The 23,386-nt window shown below is 42.6% G+C and overlaps 1 protein-coding gene across 2 annotated transcripts in view; it reads right to left on the bottom strand.

Moving 5' to 3' along the window:
• The window catches only part of PTBP3 (polypyrimidine tract binding protein 3), a 192,762-nt gene that overhangs the window by 26,113 nt on the left and 143,263 nt on the right, over positions 1 to 23,386 (bottom strand). For both annotated transcript variants that reach the window (XM_069767020.1, XM_069767029.1), the window contains exons 7-10: positions 20,589 to 20,763; positions 2,243 to 2,317; positions 1,351 to 1,490; positions 854 to 887 (exon numbers count right to left, since the gene is read on the bottom strand). In XM_069767020.1, the coding sequence (XP_069623121.1) occupies positions 854 to 887; positions 1,351 to 1,490; positions 2,243 to 2,317; positions 20,589 to 20,763 (424 nt within the window). The remainder of the gene's footprint in view (positions 1 to 853; positions 888 to 1,350; positions 1,491 to 2,242; positions 2,318 to 20,588; positions 20,764 to 23,386) is intronic.

Consider the following 23,386-nt stretch of genomic DNA (forward strand, 5'->3'; position numbering starts at 1 on the left):
AAACAGAAATTCTTGACTAGAACATTGGACAGATCAGCACGGACTGTCAATCTCAATTCCTCTTTCACCCTAATACCGTAATCTGGGATAGTAAATTCATCCACCTTAGGGTATGTGCAGACAACATCATATAGACATGTTCTAACTGAAAGGTCGTCTTTGTCATTCTCTTTTAGCCATTTTTGTTCTACCAGGATCTTTATTATTTCAAATTTTACATATAAAATCGCTTCTAAGTGGAAGCTGACTACAGAATGGCCAGGTCACTGCTTTTAGGCTTTCCAAAGTGGTTAAAAGACGGTAAAAAAGGCAGCGCATATGTATAGCAATTCTTCTTGACATTGCTATAGTTTATTGAGCTTTTTTTTTAGGTGGGTTCAAGGCGGAATAAAATAAATAAATAAAAATAAATCGGGCCGTTCAAGAAAAAACAATGACGTTTGAATGATCAAATGGGAGGAGCATGGAAAACAATAGACTTGCCCTCCCTGCGGGTATTTCCCTGCTGGACCTTTACTTTTGGAGTAGACGTTCAAGGGCTGAGACTGAGCTTTCCACAGCTGCTCTCCAACCCCAATTTTTTTTTTCCCTAACAGTGCAGGGGCTAAACTTTTTATTTTTGCTTTTAATACCATTCCATAAGATTAGAGCATCTCCTCACTATAATCTTGCATGGGTCTGAAGACATTTGTGAATTCATTACTCAGACCATTACCTAGAATCTTCCCAGCCCCGATCTTGACATGGTCAAACATTCATTTTCAGTATTCAGTGCTATTTTCATCTCACCACATGGGAATGTGGCGACATGATTTTATGAATAATTCTTCTACATAAAAATACTTATTCTTACCGAAGAGGATAAATAGGCAATGGGGTAAAATAACCTGTTAAAAAAGACAGATAGTTTAGCAAAACAAGTTATATAATAAAGTATATTACCAGCTAACACCAAAACAGTATATTACCAAAACTGCGAAAAACAAATACCCTTCTCAATACAATAACATAACATTACCAAACTAGATAACAGAGAAAAGTTAATATCTAGTAACTCTGACCATAATGTGTATGGGGGTCCCCACAGATGACTGTTGGGTTGAGTTAGTGATCCAGCAAATCCAATTTTGGACTGCCAAACTTGTTGTATTCACCGAGAAAAGAAGCCGACAGAGATATTTGGCTGTGACTTCTCAGAGAACACAGGATTGCTTGAGAGAGCAAGTATGTATGGGACGTATGGGACAGCCTGCTGAACGATCATCCAGTGCCCATCTAAGGCCTATGGGGGACTGAAGTACGGTTCTTGGTGACTTTTAAAGCACAAGTTATAAAAGACCTCTGACTTACATCAGGATTAAGGTTACTGATTAACAAAACGGAGTGTCCTGGAATCACAGTCATGCCAGGTATTGTCATACGTCCAGTGATAGCAGAAGTGGTAAGAGCAAGAGGTCCAAGAGCACCTGGTACGCCTGAGACTGACAGTCCTGAAACAAGAAGAAATAGGCAGTATTAAAATACAATACCGAACAAAGCATTTTTCCAGGATTCCAAACAAATTTCACTTCATTCCAGATAATTCATCAGCTATGACCATGGACAATTCCTGGTATTGCAGCTGAATCCGGTTCACTTGTAAAGGGATGAGCAGCAATACTACACAAATTCTATGGCCAAGAGTGACTCTCTAAATTTGAAAAAAAAATGTTTTTTTTAATTCAAAGCAACATTTTTACAGTATTTAGTCCCCTTTATCTCTTTAGAAAGTAAGTGAAAAAAATCCACATTCACAAAAAAAAAGTGATAATAGGTTATCATGATCTCATATACAGAACTGGTGACACAAGAAGAAAGCAGATTGCTGAATAGCTTAGAAAATCTCGGATATTCCTTCATGGCTAATCTCTATTGGGCATTTCCTTATGTGTCATCTGAATTACACATTTCTTAAGAGAATATTCGATGTTGATAGGGACAAGTGCCACATCTACAACAGATAAGTTATGCAAAGAAAAACGTTTCTTATTATAAAACCGCTGATAAAAATTATCAGTGCCCAGAAGGATTTTGTACTGTACAGAATCGCATACATAACCATCATGTCATCTCATTGTATAATGCGAAATGAGATCCATCCGGCATCATATCAGATCATTATTCAGGGTTTAGCACTCTGTGGCACGCCATCCGTTGTGAGACGACAACCTCCGGCATGACTTGACAGCCTCAGTACACCTACCTGCCTGAGGGAAGCCAATAGTGGGGGCAAATCCAGCAGCTCCTGCATAAGGTGAGGAAATTATACCTTGAGCACCTGAAGATGAAAAAAATGTAGTCAAGAGTGAGTGTTTGCCTTTTTTTCCCCACGATTGTGAAAAAATTAAGTGCTAAACCATATAACTATTTAAAGGTACCAGCTTGACTGTATAGAATGTCCACAACAACTCTTCAAAAAAAATAGCTCCTAAAATAAGTTAACCTTGTATACAGATAAACATTGTATCATACATTGTAGATTGTGAGCCCTCGCGGGCAGGGTCTTCTCTCCTCCTGTACCAGTGACTTGTATTGTTCATGATTACTATACTCATTTTTATTATGTATACCCTCACATGTAAAGCGCCATGGAATAAATGGCACTATAATAATAAATAATAATAAATATGCCAAAATCCAGAAAGAGAGGGGTCACCTAATGCCCCAAGTTCGACAAGGCCACTTGACATGCTCTCATCACTTGCTTCACGGGCACCAATATGAACATGGCACTTCCTCCATAGACCCCTGAACTCAGGACTCATGGCTCCAAGAGCTCCATTAATGATGACCTAAGTTTCACTTGAAAACTATTCAATAGTAATGAGCGAACATGCTCGGATAAGGCGTTATCCGAACATGCTTGTGTGCTAATCGAGCGTCTTCGGCTGCATGTCTCGCGGCTGTTAGACAGCCCCAACACATGCATGGATTGCCTAATAAACAGGTAATCCCTGCATGTTTTTCGAGAACGCCGAAGACGCCAGATAGCACATGAGCATGCTCGGATAACGCCTTATCCAAGCACATTTGCTCATCACTACTACTCAACTATTCAACATGCCATGAGAAAAAACAATATATAGTAGTGTATTGTCTCATGCAGCCACTGGATACCATATTACAGAAGGTGGACATAACACTATACAGTGCTGAAAGGAGCACCATATGGTGGCATGCAATGCCAATGGCTCCACTGTATGGTGCCACAGGGACTACACGAGTCTCCTTGCACCACTCATGTACAGAAGGTCTTTAATTCCTTTCCAGCATAAAACGTAATTGTACGTCTTACATTGGATTCTCATGTATGGAGTAGGCTCAGGAGCTAAGCCTCCACCACCCCAGATGTATGCAGATTGTGCCATGCAATCACTGGTGCACAGGCTTTCATCTCCTCTCTCCGCGTTGCTCCCATTGCTGTCATCACCCTCCACAACCCCACCCCCTGCGAGTGCCACAGGGCACTGATGGATAGTTATGGCAACTGGAGGCCTGCTGAAGACCCCACGGTAACCATCTTAGTCCCCACTTGAAGCCTAGCTTCATGGGGAACATCATTTTGACTATATACTGCAACAGAATTGCAGTATATAGAACAGGAGAGAGAAGGTTAAAGTCCACTATGAAGACTAAAAAGTAAAAAATAAAATTTTTTGAAAAAAAAATTATTAAAAAAAATACAATAAAGAAATTCTCTGTTTAAAAATAAAGAAATTAAAAAAAAACATATCTGGCATTGCAACATCTGTAAAAGTCCAAATCCAATCGAACTATAAAATTACCATAACTGACTTGCATGGAAAACTGTAAAGAAATTTTTTTTAAAAAAAAGCTGGAATTTGGTCGCCACACCTTAAATAAATGCAATAAAGATGATAAATCGAAAGTACACAAATATGGTAAAATAAAAAATGGGTCTCTAAAAATGAAACCATTTTTTTTTTCTTATCAAAATTGGCATCATACTGACCTGGATAACCATATTGCCAGTTCATTTTATAACTGCACAATAAACACCGTAAAAATGAATAAAAAAAAACCACAAATGGTAGAATCGCATATTTTTACCTCGCTTGGAATTATTATGTTTTCACGTGTGGTACATTATACGGTAAAATACTGCAAATGGGGTCATTCAAAACTACAATTAGTGTCACAAAAAAACATGTCCCGGCTAGGTTGACACAGAAAAAAGTTATGGCTTTTGGGAAAAGGGGAGGAAGAAAAAAAAAGGGCAAAGACAAGAATTGACCGCAACGGGAAAAGGGTTAAGCAATAAATAGCAAAGATATCAGGCTGTAAGTGAGCAAATACCGTAGTTTGCTTTCGCAGTAAAGTAGTAGTAGTGAAAATGACCTAAGTGCAAGACCACTAATGGTTAACAAGCTATAGAAATCCTACTATCAATCTGCATTATTATAAACTGTGGCACATAAAGTAGCATGAATTAACGGAAGCATGGAACGTTTCCGTGTGAAAGTCAGTCCATGTGGCAGGATGACACATTCACAATGGGATAATATAAACCTGACAAGATTCCTCAGCAGAGAAGAGCAGAACACATTTCATTAAAGATGCGAGAATGCATAAGCAAAAAGTGTGGCATCTTCTTAATTGTACACGTCATGGGGAAAAGCAGGAAGGACTGATTTACACTATGCGGACCAAAAGCACTCCGGTCATGACAAGAAAATTGTAAGTACACAGTATAAGAAGCTGCAGAAACACGACAGTACATCTCAATGATGAATACACACAGGCATAATAGCACAACATTGAGCGTATACCACTGCCCAGCAATCCCAAATACAATGGCGGTTTTACCAGCTAATAAATCTTTACTGTATGAAAGTTCTTAGAAAAGCCACACATTGTTTTCAAATCAATATATTTCCAAAAATGGGTACTTTTTCTATTTCAGGCTTTCCCATGCAGTTTTAGGACTGGTCTTCCCATTTGCTTCTCCCCACCTATGTCCATCAGCCCACTTCTTCATTGCTGGCCAAGCATGTGCAGATGATACCTGCAGATCGGGGAGGTGGGAGAGCACTCACACCACTGTGTGCATGGGTCCAGGTAGACAGCAGCATGGTCACCGCAGGCTGCTAGACCAAGGGCAGAGCTCACCTCAGGCTGCTGCACCAGGGGCTGAGCATGTGCAGGTGATACCTGTAGATTGGGAAGGTGGAGAACACACACAACTGTGTGCATGGGTCCAGGTAGACAGCAGCATGCTCACCTCAGGCTACTAGACCAGGGGATGAGCATGTACAGATGATACCTGTAGATCGGAGAGGTGGGGAGCACACGCACTACTGTGTGCATGGGTCCAGGTAGACAGCAGGGTGGTCACCGCAGGCTGATGGACCAGGGGCTGAGCATGGTCAGGGCATTACTTGGAGCAGCACGCCTGACACTACTATGTGCCAATTAAAGTGTATAATTATTTGAGGCAGGAAGACCGCATTATCCAGTGCATGTGTCTGCTTGCAATATGGCCGAAAGCACGCAGTGATCACTTCATCAGTACTGCAAAGCAAGGCAGGTATCTATTACAATGGTGTATTAGGGCACAGTCAGGCGACCATATAAATCAGACATATAAATTGGACATATATCGGACCGCAATGTCCATACTGGCCGGTGGCTCTCCCAACCCTGCATAGAAATATATAAAGCTGTCACGCTCGGGTCGGGAGAACCGCCAACCAGTTCATTCATTGCAGTCCAAACTTGGTCCAATTTATACGGCCATCTGTCTTGCACCCTAACTGAGGAATATGAAGTACAAGCCAGGAGTCCAAGTTAGTGAAGAAGCAATCACTGCGATGTCAGCCATACTGTAGGAAGACATTCAAATTGGCACATAGCAGTAGTATCAGTGCTGCTGAAAACAGTATGCTGTGCATGCTCCACCCCAGGACTCACCGCCCGCTGTGAGAACTCCGCTGTCTGCCTGGATCTGTGCCCATAGTTCAGGTTCATTCACACTACCATACACATTGGACGAGTGCAATCCTATAAAAAAAATCAGATTACACTTGGACCAATGTTAGTCAATGAAACAGTGCAGATCTGCAAACTCCTCAGCTGTATTTGGCATGTGAAAAAAATATCTAAGCATGCCATATGGAGCATCAGTATGGCATTTGATTTTTATGGATACATTACAATTCTGTAACATGGGAAATTGTAAATGGTCCTGTAAATGATTAATAGCAGCGGAGTAAAAAAAAATGGATTGTATACGGACAGTACACAGATGACAAGTGAGAAAAATCTTCCCACTACTCCTGGATGAGAATGGAACGCTTTTTTTCATGCGCTAGTGTGAGCGAGCCCTTATGTACGCTCTACCATCATGGCTAAACTACAGATATCACCCCCGCATGTTCAGCTAGAGTGGCAGAACCCTGCTGGTGGGCGAAATACGTGGTTAGAAGCAACTTAGAAGACCAGTGATGAGGCTACATAGAAAAATATGCATTTTTGGAAATTAATGGTGTTTGAAATGTTTATAGTTTTTCGAGGATCTTTAACACAGGAAAGATTTATTATCATGGAAAACCCCTTTAAACCTTTCCAACTGCACATATTGTTGGACCAGTGTGTATTGGACCTTTCTTCATAATAGAATGGATTTTTTTTCTTTTTAAACCAACCTAACAATTTTTCAAGAATTTTTTTTTATAAAAAAGCATAAGTGGTCAGTAAGCTATCCGTGGTTTTACAATTTAAAGTAACCTTATATTTCTCTGGGCTACTAAAGGCAATAATCTAAAGCCTGTCACATAGTTTGGTCACAGAAGAAACTTGTGAGAGTAGATTATATTGGGTAATTCAACTTTTATCTTCATAAAACATGAGGTACATGCATCAGCTTCTTAATACAGCATAACAGGAAGTCTGAATGACCTTTTACCAGAGAGAAAGTGAAACCAAAGTACAACAAGTATATGGGTTACATTCAACTAAGCATATAACAATAACAACATCGCCATCTACTGTCAGAAAAGTGTAAACTCCTCCTGCACAAATAAGTCTGTATCTGTTGCATATCTGCCAACAAAGCCTTCTTGTATCTGTATTCTAGGAGATCATCACTGAGCGACAAGGTGCAAATCAGAAAAATGATCACTTTAACAGTAAAATGAGGATCATTTCTGAGTAAAAAATATAAATTCTTGAAAACAAATTTCAATAATGTTTTTTTTTCCTGTGGGACAGTGTCCTGCTCATATTTGGCCAAAAAATAATCACGCAAGTAGTGGTAAAGATTAGAACTAATACTTTTTCCTTATAGATCTAACAGCACCTATAAAGAAAAAACAGCTGTCAAAAATGTAATGGTCATGGGGAATAGAAGCCAGTTGCGGATTTCTATTTTTGCTTTTTTATTTTAACTTTACTATATCTTAAACCACAAAATGAGCTCATAATGACTGCTCGCTCCTTTCAAACCAAGTCGGTACATTTTTACGTGTATATGTATATATATAGATAATATGGATAATATCTCCACTTACATGGAAAAGTAGAAACATTAGGATTCAGCATAATCTTTTTATCCAATCCACAGTAACTAAAGGAAGTGTGCAGGCACTTGGAGTAATAAAAGTGTTGCTTAGCAACCAAACAGGGATCACATTATGTGCAATCCCCTATAATGCAAAATCAAATGTTAAATTGCTGGAAAATGGAAATGCAGCTCCTATATACAGGACATAGCTGAAAACCTCATAGGGCTGTCTTCCTGTACTCACTTAGCATTAGTCATTTTGCAAGATTCTGGAAGAGGGAAGGATGTAAAATAAGCAGCACTAAGAAAATGGGGTGCAAATCTTTCAGACAGACCCTCCATCTAAGGAGCTTTTGTGGTGTTTAGCATAAGACAAAATAAAAATAATCATAGAATGTTAGGGTTGGAAGGGACCTCCAGGGTCATTGTGTCCAACCCCCTGCTCAATACGGGATTCACTAAACCTTCTCAGACACGTGTTTGTCCAGCCTCTGTTTGAAGACTTCCATTGAAATAGAACTCACCATCTTCTAAATCGTCTAAAATACACTATATGGACATGGAATGCAAGTTTTACATCACCAAGCGCAATGTCAAGTGTCGAATAGAGTGGAGTAAAACATGCCACCACTGGACTCTGGAAGGGTTTAAAAGAGTGCTGTGGAGTGGTCAATCATACTTTTCCATCAGGTATTCTGATGGACGATTCTGGGTTTGGCAAATGCCAGGAGAATGTTACCTGTCTGACTGCATTGGGCCAAATGTATAGTTTGATGGAAGAGGGATAATGCCATGGGCTTGATTTTTCAGGTGTTAACAAAGGCCCCCTAGTTCCAGTGAAGGGAATCTTAATATTAATGCTTCAGCATACAAAGATATTTTGGAAAATGTTTTAACTGCTTTAGCTGCAAAAAGGTGGACCAACTCCATATTAACTTAAAGTGATGGTCTGGAACTTAACACTTTGGCCAGGTGCACATCATCATGTTTTCGTTCGAGTGCGATCCAACAAAACATCAGATTGCACTTGGACCGATGTTATTCTATGGGGCCGCACATATGTCCCGATTTTTTTTTGCAGCATGTCAGTGTTTCATACGATATTCAGATCACAATCGGCAAAGCAAGTCAATGAGGACATGGAAATCGTTGGACTGCAATTGGATGGCATCGGAGTGCAGTCAAATTTCTGCTCACTGACACAATGGAGAAGATGGAGAGATTTTGTTCACCATCTTCTCCTCGCAGTGTGCTTGATTCCCTCATCAATGAGAACCAGAGTCAACTATGCTAACACACTGATAAAACTCTGATCAGAGTTTGGTTAGAGTGTATTTTGCTGACTCGTCCCGATTATCTCAAGTCAGAGAATCGAAGGCCTTGGGGCAGGTCATCAATGTCTGATCGAGGGGGTGTGACATTCGACACTTCCGCTGAACAGCTTTTCCGCTGGTGGCAGCAAAGCACAGCTCCTTCAACGGATTAGTGGCCATGGCTGAGCACTGCACATCCACCCCTTATTGATTGGATTTCAGACACCAGGAAAAGCTGATCGCAGGGATGCAAGGAGTCCTACCCCCACCGATCAGAAGTTGATCATTTATTCTAAGGATAGGCCATCAGTGTTAGGGTATGTGCACACGTTGCGGATTTCCTGCGGATCCGCAGTGTTTTTTACCGTGCAGAAACGCTGCAGATCCGCAAGTGATTTACAGTACAATGTAAATCAATGGTAAAAAAAAAATGCTGTGCTAAAGGTGCGGAAAATTCCGTGTGGAAACACTGCAGGTTAAAAGAAGTAGCATGTCACTTCTTTTTTGGCAGATCTGCAGCCTTTTTGTACCCATTCCATTATAGAAATCCACAGGGGTAAAAAACACAGTAAATCCGCAAAAAATTAGCAGCAAAATCCGCACAAAAAAAGCGTCAAATCCGCACCTGCGTTTTCTGCCAAGAGATGCAGAATCCGCACCAGAAATTCCTAAGCCTGATCCGCAACGTGTGCACATAGCCTTAACGTCCAGGACAAACCCTTTAAAATTGATTGTTAAAAAAGAGAAGCTCAGCAGAACTGCTAATATGTAAGGCAGGAAAAGAGATTCTCTCCATGGTGTCGAATAAAGACAGCATATTATCAAGACAGACTGGTCACCTGAACCATCTCACTAAACATCAAAAACACTGTGCCATTTGGATAAAAGCCATAAAGAAACAATGCAGTGGACTCTTCCCCATTGACCGACTGCCACTGGGTATCCAGGCAGACACATTAGGACGGCATATTCCGCCCTAGTGCAGCTCTGGGCCTAAAAAAAAGAAGAATTCCTCGTATTTCAGACTCATTTGATATAAGTGAATTTGACATATGGGAATAGTGTCATTTGGTTTTACCCTTTCATTGCCAAGAAACTATGTAGTAGTTAGTAATAGACAGCTGTTACTATCCAATACCCTCTAAAAAAGCCCTACAGGATCGACCCCCATGAGGAGAGATGGGAACTTTACATTATATTAGTGCCCCTCTTAGGCTTCTTTTACACTTCTGTCGGCAGTGTCCCGTCCTAATGCGTCGGGCAGACGTGCCGACAGATGTCGATAAAATAGCGATGCAACGCATCCAGTGTTATGACGGATGCGTCAGCTGATCTTTTCCGGTGTAGATATGGGACTTGGTATTCCGGGGAGTTTTTCCGGACTTGAAAATCTTTCCGGGCATGCTCAGAGGGAAAAAATGTGATACGTCGCTGGATTCCTGTGTGTGATGGTCAGCGACGGATCCTGCATCCATAGGCTTCCATTATAGCCGACGACGGACAGCGCAGGACCCGTCACTGACCGATTTTCCGACGTGCAGAAAAAACGTTCTATGGGAAGTCTATGGGAAAATGCAGGATCCTGCATTTTCAAAAATCGACGTGTGGCACCCCTAGAGGTATTTGCCACAAATATAGTTACTGACACTGAATACAAATACTAAAATAGCAAGACTGCACTACCTCCTCCGGCCAGAAGGGGGAGCTCCAGAGACTCCCCTTGATCCATTCTGGTCTGAGAGAAGAAATGGCAGTTGGGCTAAGGAGCTGAAAGTGAGAGGTCATACAGCTGAATTTCTAACAGCCCTATGACGGTTTCCAGCCCCAAATCACCGGCCTGAGGAGAAGAGGGATAGAGAAAAAGGACATTGTGAGAACCGGGCAGCATTAATCACTACCCAGAACAGGCGCAAAGACGGATACCGGATCCGTGGCTGTATTCATTACATATAATACAGCAACCGGAAAAACGTGAGGTGATATCAGCTTCACTAGGGTCGGACGCAGCAACAGACACAGAGGTCAGCGGTACTCCCGGAGGGGGTAAGCCGATAATAAGACTCGGGTTGCCCGTCGAACCAGGACCCGGAGGGGACAGATTGGGCCGGCAGCCAGTTCACATACAGCAGCAGGGCCACACAGATATTGCGTACAATAAGAGGCGAAGACCCCGGCAGGGTCAAAGTAACTCAGAGTTCCCATACAGACTCCGGTGACAGGACTGGTTGTAAATCCTTTTTTGTTAAAGTAAACTGGTTAAACGTTTCAGTGCCTCAGTCTTTCATTTGGACAATAGCCATCTATCCAGGATTGGGATCATCACCGCTGGGAGAACCTGCTGCTGATCAAGTAAGTGCCTGTTCCCTCACGATACCATTTACACTGTGCATTGCCTGAGGCCACAGCACCGGGTCAAGCCACCCGTGACATCCCCCTCAAGAGACAGACCCCATTGGTCCGGTGCTGGGTACCCCGGTCTCTCGGGCATCACAATTGGCGTCACGAACAGGATAGAGCCAGCCCATATACCGGGTATTGTGTGCCATGATTGGAGCCCAAAACTTTGAAAACTTGGATGAAAAATCGTGAAAATTGACTTTATTAAAGAAAATTCCATTTCCCATTAAAAACTATTGAAAGTGACTTTTCCCCATTGGTTATAATGGAGTAAAGATGGCCGCCATCCCCTGAGGTAATCACCTCATAACCGTTAGGCGCGAGACTGTTAATTGAGCTACGCCATTACCTGAGCCCCAGTCTAACTGAAAAACTTCAGAATCCACCATTACAGAGCGCGCGGCGGGCGGGAGTAGCAGGGGGCGTGTCATTGTGGGCGGCACCAAGCTGAGCGCTCTGACGTCAGAGCAAGGGGAAAACCAATCCTGCTGCACAGCAGAACGAATCTACACTATCCCGACGGAAGCGGAGGACCGGAAGGGTCCGGATTAACTAAGGGGGCACAGTATGTCGCAGCACGGAGACGCCGCAGCACCCGGCGGCGCTAATGCAGCTGAAAGACAGAGTGTCGATAGAGCGTCTGGTAGCGCAGCGGTGCAAGGAGTGGCGCCCATCATGCCGGTGCTGATGCCATATACCCCAGGTGGCCCGTGGCTTCCAATGTATGAAGGTGAGCCTAATACCCTTGACGATTTCAGAGAAAAGATGCTGGCCCATTTTAACATGTTCCCCGTGGGTGAAGTTCAGCGTGTTAGTCTCCTGATGATGCAGTTAAGTGGCCATGCTAAGCGAGAAGTCACAGCATGGGCAGCTGATCTAAAAGGCACTGTTGAACGCATATTTGCTGGATTAAAAGCTACATTTGAAACCACTGCCAGCAGCAAAGCTAAAATACGATTCTTTAATTGCAAACAAAAAGTTAATGAGGGCGTGAGAGACTTTGCCTTAAACCTGCAGGAAGCCCTTAAATCACTTACACTGGCTGAACCCATTTTTAACACCGGAGCGGATAAACTGCTAAGAGATCAATTTATGGAGGGACTCTACACCCCTTCTCACCGGGGGCATGTGAGCATGCTTGTTTTTAGGAACCCTGAATTGACATTTGCTCAATTAAAGGAGAGCGCTATACGTCTCCAGCTGGCAGAGGCACCTCGGGATCAGGATCCTGCGCAACCTATGGCAGAGGCACCTCAACAACAGGGAGTGCCAGTGACATCAGCTATGTCCGGGGCCATTGCTAAGCCCCTGGGGCCCAGTACTAATGAGGCTCTTCAACAAAAGCTTGACTCTTTAACTGATGTTTTTGCTTCAATGGCTAAAACCATGCAGGAGATGAGAGGACCCAAGATAGAGTTCGCAAACCGTAGAGAGGATGTTCCATGGATGAGACCCCGGAGATACCCGACATGGAGAGGACGACCCCGCGACCGCTACCAACCGGATGGACAGCCCATTTGCCGCCGTTGCCAGCAGCCAGGCCATTTTGCACGAGATTGTGATTTAAATGGGAATCCCCTGTGAATGCAGGCCGCTTCGCAGGAATGAACTTTCAAGGCCCAACACCCTGGCACGACAGGTACATCGGAGGACGACCCATTATCCCTATCGTGCTGGACGGAATTCCCCTCAACGCTTTGCTGGACACAGGTTCCCAGATTTCATCTATACCGTATATCCTTTATAAGAGGTACTGGGCTGATGCAGATATTGATAAAGGGCCCTCTGATGTTGAACTAGATATATGGGCCAGTAATGGTAAGTTGGTACTGAAACTAGGATTCAGGGAGATGACCATAAAGATTGGTAAAGTAGAATTGAAGAAACAGGGTATAATTGTTGTTGATGTTGATCGGCGGAACTGTGAACCAACTGTATTGATAGGAATGAATGTGTTAGAGAACTGCTTTTCCGAAGTTATTTCTGTCTTACAGCAAATTGCTGAAACTGCCCAATCCTGCCAGCAGAGAGTTCTCCAAAGGGAAATAAAAGTATTGATGTTAAGGCAACAGGTAGAAGTTGCAGGTGGAGAAATCGGCAGTGTGAGGGTAAGTGATCCAACATCTATTGTAATCCCACCAAAAACAGAAATGCTGGTATGGTGTAGAGCAGCCATTGGTACTAAGGGACGAGATTATCAAGCCTCAATAGAACCAGTGTACACCGACAGCAGGCCCACTATACTCACAGCACGAGGGGTAGTCGAGGTACACCGGGGACGAGTGCCGGTACGACTTTTGAACTGTGGAGAGGAAGAGGTCACTTTGCCAAGGTATGCTACAGTGGCAAAGCTATATACTGTTGACAACAATGCCATCACAACCATTGAGCCCTTAGAACCAACCTGTCAGGTGGAAGGCAACGGCTCAGACGGAGAATTGGAGGATTGGTGTCAACAGCTACACGTGGGCATAAATTCAACACCTACCCATCAAAAACAAGGGGTGTATAGGCTAGTGACGGAATATGAACAAGTCTTCAGTAAACACCCATTGGACTTCGGACGGATAGAAGGGGTAGAACACACAATCCCCACCAGTGACCATCCCCCAATAAAAGAAAGATATAGACCCATACCGCCCACTCACTATCAATGTGCAAAAGATATGCTGAGGGAGATGAAACAGGCCGGGGTAATAAGAGACAGCTGTAGCCCCTGGGCGGCCCCTCTAGTGCTTGTCAAAAAAAAGGACGGAACCATGAGAATGTGCGTAGACTACCGGCGGATTAATAACATCACCCATAAAGACGCCTACCCCTTGCCTAGGATAGAAGAGTCCTTGACTGCTTTGAAATCTGCTAATTATTTTTCCACCTTAGACTTAACAAGTGGGTATTGGCAAGTCCCTGTGGCTGAGAGAGATAAGGAAAAGACGGCATTCACCACACCAATGGGTCTATGTGAATTTAATCGCATGCCATTCGGACTCTGCAACGCATCCGGTACCTTCCAGCGGCTGATGGAATGCTGCCTCGGACACAAGAACTTCGAGACCGTCCTCCTGTACCTAGATGATGTGATCGTCTACTCAAAGACTTACGAACAACACTTAATAGACCTGGCAGAAGTGTTCGAAGCCTTATCCAGGTATGGCATGAAAATCAAGCCATCCAAATGTCACCTTCTCAAGCCAAAGGTACAGTACCTGGGACACATCGTGAGTTCGGAGGGAGTAGCACCGGATCCCGAGAAAATAAGCGCCATAAGGGATTGGCCAAGACCTACCAACGCAAAAGAAGTGAGGCAATTCCTGGGATTGGTGGGTTACTATCGCAGATTTATAAAAGGATTTACCAAATTGGCAGCACCCTTGCAAGACGCCTTGGTAGGGCAGACGAAGAAACCTTCAAACCGAAACTCTCCTTTTCAGTGGAACGATGAAAGGGAAGACTCCTTTGAACAACTAAAGAAGGCACTAACCGGAGAAGAGGTTCTGGCATACCCAGATTACCATCAACCTTTCATCCTCTACACCAATGCCAGAAATGTGGGACTTGGAGCGGTGCTGTCACAAAAGCAAGAAGGTCGGGAGAAAGTCATCGCCTTTGCAAGTAGAAAGCTCCGGCCTACTGAAAGAAATCCAGAAAATTATAGCTCCTTCAAATTGGAACTACTGGCAGTAGTTTGGGCTGTGACTGAACGTTTCAAACACTATCTGGCTGCTGCAGAATTTATTGTCTATACTGACAACAATCCGTTGACCCACCTGGACACAGCTAATTAGGTGCGTTAGAACAGCGATGGATAGCCCGGTTATCTAATTACAACTTCAAGATCAAGTATCGAGCAGGTCGCAAGAATGGAAATGCCGATGCCCTATCCCGGATGCCACACTTGAGAGATGTAGAAGAAGAAACGGGGGAGCTTGAGGAAATTGAACTACCAGCCTTCCATCATCCCAAGGCAAAACATCATCAGTCAAGTACCTATCAGAAACAACAAGAGGTGAATTTTAATCCGTTAGCACACCATAGATGGGCTGACACCCAAGACAGCAATCCGGCTGTGAAGTTGGTGAAGGAACTGTTAACTGAGCAAAGTGCATATCCCGATGAGGATGCCCCAGAAGAGACGCATCAACTCTGGAGAGAGAGGCAAAATGTTCCTGTATCAAGGGAAGCTCTGTAGAAGGTACACCAATCCGAAAACACATGAATTGGTTTGGCAGATTATCGTGCCTAAACAAGATGTCAAGATGGTCCTCGAAGCTTACCATAATGGTGCTGGTCACTTCGGTTGGAAAAAGTTAGAAGTACTTCTAAGAGAAAGATTTTATTGGGTCGGGATGAGAAAATCAATCGAACAGTGGTGCAGAAATTGTGGCCCGTGCAACCTCAGAAGAAACGATCAAAAGAACCAAAGAGCACCACTGCAGCCCATAATCACCAAACAACCACTTGAACTTGTAGCCATGGACCACGTGAAGTTGACACCAAGCCGGTCCGGCTATGTCTATGCCTTGACCATCGTCGACCATTATTCACGCTTCTTGGTAGTAGTACCCGTAAAAGATCTGACAGCAAAAACAGCAGCCAAAGCGTTCCAAACGTACTTTTGTAGACCCCATGGATATCCGGAACAGGTTCTCACCGACCAAGGTACAGCCTTTGAATCAGAGATCTTCAGAGAATTCTGTAATATGTATGGTTGCAAAAAGATCCGGACGGCGGCCTATCATCCACAAACAAACGGCTTATGCGAGAAGATGAACCATATTGTAATAGAACTACTAAAGACTTTACCTGAGGCAGAAAGGAATCAATGGCCAGAGAAATTGCCTGACTTGGTGGATCTGTATAATCATGTCCCGGTGAGTTCCACCAATTGCACCCCAGCTTACCTTATGCGTGCAAGACCCGGCCAATTACCAATCGATCTAGAAATGGGAATTCTGAAACCAGACGCAGAAGTCCAAGACTCCAATTGGGATATCATACGGCAAAAGCAGTATCGCCAAGTGCAAGAGAGTGTGGAAAGAAGCCTTCAGCAAACTAGAGAAAGACAAGAGCGAACTTTCAACCAGAATGCTCTAGTGACCCCATTAAGACCGGGTGACCAAGTGCTCAAGAGAAATCGTCGAACCAATAAACTAGACAATCAGTGGGAAGCCGTACCCTACACAGTTTTACCAACAAGAATGGATAATCCTAAAATGTGTCTCATTAGCAAAAACGGGGGCTTATCATCTGTACTAGTGTCAAGAGACAATCTTAAATTATGTCCGGAAGCATTGAAAGAGACAGAAGTTGTCCAGCCAGAACCAGAAGTTATTCAACCCATGCAGGTCCAACCAGTAAAGGAAAAAGAAGAGGAAATGTATCACACCTGTATAGGAGACTTTCCCAAAACCCTACTAACATACCATGGTGCAGTAGTGGTTCCCATGGTGGCCTTTTACCCAACACCGAACCCAATGCCAGAGGTCCCAAGACAGGAAGAGGCTGACCCCGTACTGCTGGAGATTCCAGGCCAGGAAGAACAGATTCCTGATCAGAGTGATCCCATTCACGGTGGACTTGCCAACTCCATAGTCGTGGAATTATCTTTAGCAGAGCGGGCAGATACTACATCCGCAGTAGACAGTGGTACACCACATGGAGAGATACCGCTGTTGCGTAGATCACAGCGTGGTACCCAGGGTCAATTACCGGCCAGGTATGCAGATTACCAACTATAAAACTATAGTCATTGTTATCATTCTGCAACGTTTAAGCCCAGTACCTACAGAGACTTGTCTGTATGAACTTCTTGCATATTCTTGAACTTTTTATCAGCCCGGAGGCACTGAGTCAAATCTCCGGAAAGACTGCTTTTTGAACTTTGCTTTTTGCTCTTTTTGAACTTTCTTTAGACGTTGTATTGATGACTCCGTTGGAAAGATGGAACTAAATTCTTGGACACAAAGTGCAGTGCCTTTCCTAGTACCTTCAAGGATAGAACTGTATTAATGGACGCTATTTGAAGTGACTTTTTACAGAACTCTATTTTTGTTTCCTTGAGTGGTTTTTGTAACTTTTCATTTTTAAGACTCTGTACATATTAATTGTTATTTCAAAATGTTATCGTCCCACAGTCCCGGAGTACTGTTCTTAACTAAGGGGGAATGTGGCACCCCTAGAGGTATTTGCCACAAATATAGTTACTGACACTGAATACAAATACTAAAATAGCAAGACTGCACTACCTCCTCCGGCCAGAAGGGGGAGCTCCAGAGACTCCCCTTGATCCATTCTGGTCTGAGAGAAGAACTGGCAGTTGGGCAGTTTGGCTAAGGAGCTGAAAGTGAGAGGTCATACAGCTGAATTTCTAACAGCCCTATGACAGTTTCCAGGCCCAAATCACCGGCCTGAGGAGAAGAGGGATAGAGAAAAAGGACATTGTGAGAACCGGGCAGCATTAATCACTACCCAGAACAGGCGCAAAGACGCATACCGGATCCGTGGCTGTATTCATTACATATAATACAGCAACCGGAAAAACGTGAGGTGATATCAGCTTCACTAGGGTCGGACGCAGCAACAGACACAGAGGTCAGCGGTACTCCCGGAGGGGGTAAGCCGATAATAAGACTCGGGTTGCCCGTCGAACCAGGACCCGGAGGGGACAGATTGGGCCGGCAGCCAGTTCACATACAGCAGCAGGGCCACACAGATATTGCGTACAATAAGAGGCGAAGACCCCGGCAGGGTCAAAGTAACTCAGAGTTCCCATACAGACTCCGGTGACAGGACTGGTTGTAAATCCTTTTTTGTTACAGTAAACTGGTTAAACGTTTCAGTGCCTCAGTCTTTCATTTGGACAATAGCCATCTATCCAGGATTGGGATCATCACTGCTGGGAGAACCTGCTGCTGATCAAGTAAGTGCCTGTTCCCTCACGATACCCTTTACACTGTGCATTGCCTGAGGCCACAGCACCGGGTCAAGCCACCCGTGACATCCCCCTCAAGAGACAGACCCCATTGGTCCGGTGCTGGGTACCCCGGTCTCTCGGGCATCACAGACGGATTTCGACTTGAGACAAAAGACGGAAGTGTGAAAGAGGCCTAACCTATGGGAGATGATATATATGTGTTCCCCTGTATTTTGGGGCAGTGGGCGTGAAGATGGTATCATCATTTTTTTTCATGATGAGAAGATGTCCCACTACTCATCTAATCACTCCTGCATCCTAAGTCTATATTCCCATGATGAGCTTTTGGTGAGGTTCTGATGTTGCAGATTTTCTGCGCATATTATGTAAATTAGGTTACATGCATTTTTTCATTACAATTTTTAGTGTGTTTTTTACATGCATTTTTATCGCATTTTTGACGCTGGGTTTTTTGGTATGTCATGTTTTAAGCCAAGCCGTTTTGTTTTTATTACTTCCTGCTATTTAGTTTTGACAAAAAAACTTTATTGATAGTCACATGCGGATTACATGCGTGTTTGATGCGTTTTCGCTGCGGAAACACACTAAAAATGCATTTGCGTGTTTTTTCATCTACGTATTTTCAGCATCCAATGCAAGTCTATGTCAAAGTCTAAATCATTGCAAGAATATGCACATAAAACTCAACCTACCCGCAAGAGAAATTGTAACGTTTCAAGATTTGAAACAAGGAGTTCAGTTTACGAGACTAAAAAGTAAAAAAAAAAAAAGGTGGGGATGAGATTGCTACGCATCCCATCAACTTTTCTGGAAGGTCAGATGCTGCATTGGTGATGCAGCGAAATACACAACATCAAAAACTCACCAAAATCTATTCATGGGCACAGGCTAAAAAGAACATTATCGCCCCCCAACGTTTAATGGCTTTTAAAAGAGATTTTTCTTCTTTTCAGTCTCAGTGATTAATTAAAGAAATGTGCATGTAGACACAGGTGCACATCCTGGACTTTTATGTCTTTTTCCTTTTAACTATAAGAAGTAATAAGTAGACTAAACTACAATTTACTTGAATTTTTGTTAAAAAGCGCTATGATTCATCGTTTACGCTGAGAGCTTGTAAAGTCAAGTGACATCAAGAAACAAATGAGATATTGCTAGAAAAATGATATTTGAAAAAAAATAAATGGCCCCTTTGGAAGCTTTACTCAATATTATTTTATTATGATTCCACTTGCTCTCTGAAATACTAGAATCGGTTAGACTGAAAAATACTGTACGTCCGGTAGGTATTCATGACCATAGATTCTCCATATATTCACGCTGTCAAACTTGGGTCTTTTCCACTAGTTTAATGTATAGGCATATTTGTTCATAAATATTAAGTGGCGCCTTTGCTACCAGGAAGGGTGGGGATCATCCACCTGAAATCATACTGGAACATCTATGGGATGATCGATTTTCCTAAAGACGGAGCTATTTTACGCAGGTCCACAAGTAAACTATTCATGGCCTAACTGTATGGCAAGCCATCCATATAAAATTGGAAGACATCTGACTCCCGGCATCCACACCGATCAGCTGAAAACTGCCTAGGCCGCTGAAATTTTCAGCCAATCACTGGAGGTGAACCTATCTGAAGGCTCTTATTGAAATCAATTGCACCTTCATGCATTCAACTTCCCTATAAAGCAGATTGTAATCTGTTTAATGGAAGCAGGTGGGTGGTACGTTTCCCGCTAATTCCATATTCCCATTCCCCCGTTTCCTTGGATCCTGGGCAGGACCTGAGAACCAGGTCCCTTTTACAGTTGTGCCAAAAAGTTTTTAAGAAAAAAACACTCAATAGATCTCAGTCTAAATATAAAGTGCTGTGAAATTAGAATCTTCCTCATAAACTGGTACATCAAGCTTCAAATGGGAGTGGGGGAGTGGGCAAACCGGTCAGCTATGGAGGCTACATGCATCATTAAAACTGCAGTCTATAGGAATTTGGTTTACATAGCCAATTTGCAACAAAATAGGAGATTTATCTGAACTGATAGAAAGGAAAAATCCTCTGGAAACCAATTAGAATATAAAGTGAGGTGCTATCCAACACGATACTTAAATTTAATAGTCTAAATCTAGCCTGGAACAAGATGCAGGTTGCATATAATGACAACAGACTGTAATATTAGAGGAAATATTATAAATATGATACACACTAGGTGTGCTATATTAGTAGCCATTTAATGTTTCATATATTATAGAACAGTAGATGTGTGATATTCCCAGAACTAACAGCATGGTAAATGTAAGGGGAGAGGGTATTTTATGACCTCGGGGAAGAGAAGGGTTGGTAGGCTGGAAAAACCCTTTGATGCGATACAAAAACAGTACATACCAAAAGCAGCTGCCATTGTGGCATCAAGGGATGGCTGTCCATCTCCAGTAGGCAGGTCAAGGCGTGTGAAGTCTCGGCTCTTATCGTTGTTGTATTTGACATTAAGGCTTGTCAGCTTTGAGGATTCAATACGCAGCGTGCAGCAGGCATTGTAAATATTCTGCCCATCTAGAGCCTAGAATCAGATATATATTAATTAAACAAAAAGTTGGAATATGAACTGTAACCCCCAAGTCAAATAAGGGCTGTATATTAAGTCATACACAGATTATACTAACTCGTAAAGCCAACCTTTTATTCCTTATTTTTAGATAAATCAATGACGTATATAGGATTTGTGACAACCTGGTATTATCAATGGCATTGAAGATGAGACTGGAAGGGCTGATGGCACATATTTATGCACAACCAACAGGCACCTTCCTCACTTGGACATCGGGGCCAAATAACCCTAATAAGACAATGTCAAGATTAGATTCCTTATTTCACTGATCTTCTTCATTTTAACTTTATATATTTTAATATATTAGATTTATTCAAGGCTCTAAAATGTCAAAAACAGAAAACAAAAAATGTCTACGGTTCAACACAAGTATAGAAAAAAAAGGATTTACATTGATATCTGTAGAGGTGGTAAACTGCTGCTTTATGTGTTGTATAAAAGACAATATTGCAAAAGTCAATCTGTTTATCATAATAAAGGACTAATTTGGTAAAATCACACAACTAAAATATCCCAGTGGCGTTCATCCACATACTAGTCTGTCACCCCTGCAGTCAGTTCTACAAGATGTACAAAACAGTGTACAAAGAGTGTATGACGAGGAGCTTGAATTTGTAGTTTCTAAAATAGCTATCTATAGATCTACAGTATAATATACAGTCATGGCAGAAAGTGTGGGGATACTTGAAATTGTTTGAGAAGACGAAGTATTTCTACAAGAAAATTTTTGCAATTACACATGAATGTTATACATGTGTTTATTTCCTTTGTGTGAATTGGAACAGCACAAAAGAAAAAAGAAACAAAAAGCAAATTAGACATAATTTTGTACAAAACCCCAAAAATGGATCAGAAAAATATCACCTTTCCAAAATTGAAACTTTGTTTCAAACATGTGATGTTCATTCAAACTCACCTGTGGCAAGTAATAGGTGTTGGCAATATGAACATCACAGATGAAATCTGTTAAAAAGGGGAGAAGTTGACTCAATCTTTGCATTGTGTGACACTCTAACCATGGAGGACAGAAAGAGGAGAACAGAACTGTCTGAGCACTGGAGAACCAAAATTGTTGAAAAATATCAGCAATCTCAAGGTTACAAGTCCATCTCCAAAGATCTTGATGTTCCTTTGTCGCCATAAATCAAAAAGTTTTCAATCTATGACACTGGCTAATCTCCCTGGACGTGGACGGTAGAGAAAAATTGATGAAAGGTTGCAACGTGGGATGGTCCAAATAGTTAATAAGCAGCCCCAATCAGGTTCCAAAGAAATTCAAGCTGTCCTGCAGGCTGAGGGTGCATCAGTGTCACCACAAACTATCAGTCAACATTTGAATTAAATGAAATGCTATGGCAGGAGATCCGAGAGGACCCCACTGCTGACACAGAGACATAAAGCTACACTGCAGTTTGCCAAAATGTATTTGAGTAAGCCAAAATTCTTCTGGGAAAGTGTCTTGAAACTATGACTACTGTTTACGGAAAATGCAATGAGGTCTAACAAAGAAAAGAACACATTACCTGCAGACAAATATGGTGGTGTATCAAAGATGTTTTGGAGTGGTTTAGCGGTTTCTGGTACTGGGTGCCTTGACTGTGAGCAAGGCATCATTAAATCTGAACATTACCACAGGTTTTTGGGTCACAATGTAGTGCCCGGTGTAAAAAAGATGGGTTTGCATCCTAGGTCATGGGGCTTCCAGCAGGACAATTACCCCAAACATACTTTAAGAAGCATCCAGAAATGGATGGAAACAAAGTGCTGGAGAGTTCAGAAGTGGCCAGAAATGAGTCAAAAACTAAATCTCGTTGAACACTGGTGTAGAGATCTTAAAATTTCTATTGGGAGAAGGCACCATTCAAATATGAGAGACCTGGTGCAGTTTGCAAAAGAAGAGTGGCCCAAAATTCCAGTTGAGAAGTTTAAGAAGATAGTTGATGGTTTTAGGAAGCAATTGCAGTTATTTATTCCAAACAGTATGCAACCAAATATTAAGTTGCTGGGGCCAACTACTGATGAGCGAGTATACTCGTTGCTCGGGTGGTGTTCTTGCATTTGTGACTGCTTGGAGATTTAGTTTTTGTTGACTCAGCTTCATGATTTATGCCTGGTAGCCAGGCTGAGTACATGTGGGGGTTGCCTGGTTGCTAGGGATCCCAACATGTAATCAAGCTGTCTAGCTGTCCAGCTGCAGCAAGGAAAACTAAATCTCCGAGCAGTCACAAATACCCGGAGGTCACCCGAGCGTGCTTGGGAAAACCTGAGCAAAGAGTATACTCGCTTATCACTAGTGCCAACATTTTTGTCCGGCCCATTTTGGGGGGATTTTGTGTGAAATTATGCCTAATTTGCCTTTTTTTCTCTTTTTTTGTGTTACTCAAATACAACAAAGGAAATAAACATGTGTATAACAAAGCATGAGTAATTGCAACAATCTTCTGGGAGAAATACTCCAGTCTCCGGAACAATTTTGAGGGTGCCAACACTTTCAGCCATGACTACTGTATATATACAGTGGGGCAAAAAAGTATTTAGTCAGTCAGCAATAGTGCAAGTTCCACCACTTAAAAAG

This window comes from Ranitomeya imitator, chromosome 1 (assembly GCF_032444005.1).
Source record: "Ranitomeya imitator isolate aRanImi1 chromosome 1, aRanImi1.pri, whole genome shotgun sequence".
Classification (NCBI taxonomy): Eukaryota; Metazoa; Chordata; class Amphibia; order Anura; family Dendrobatidae; genus Ranitomeya; species Ranitomeya imitator.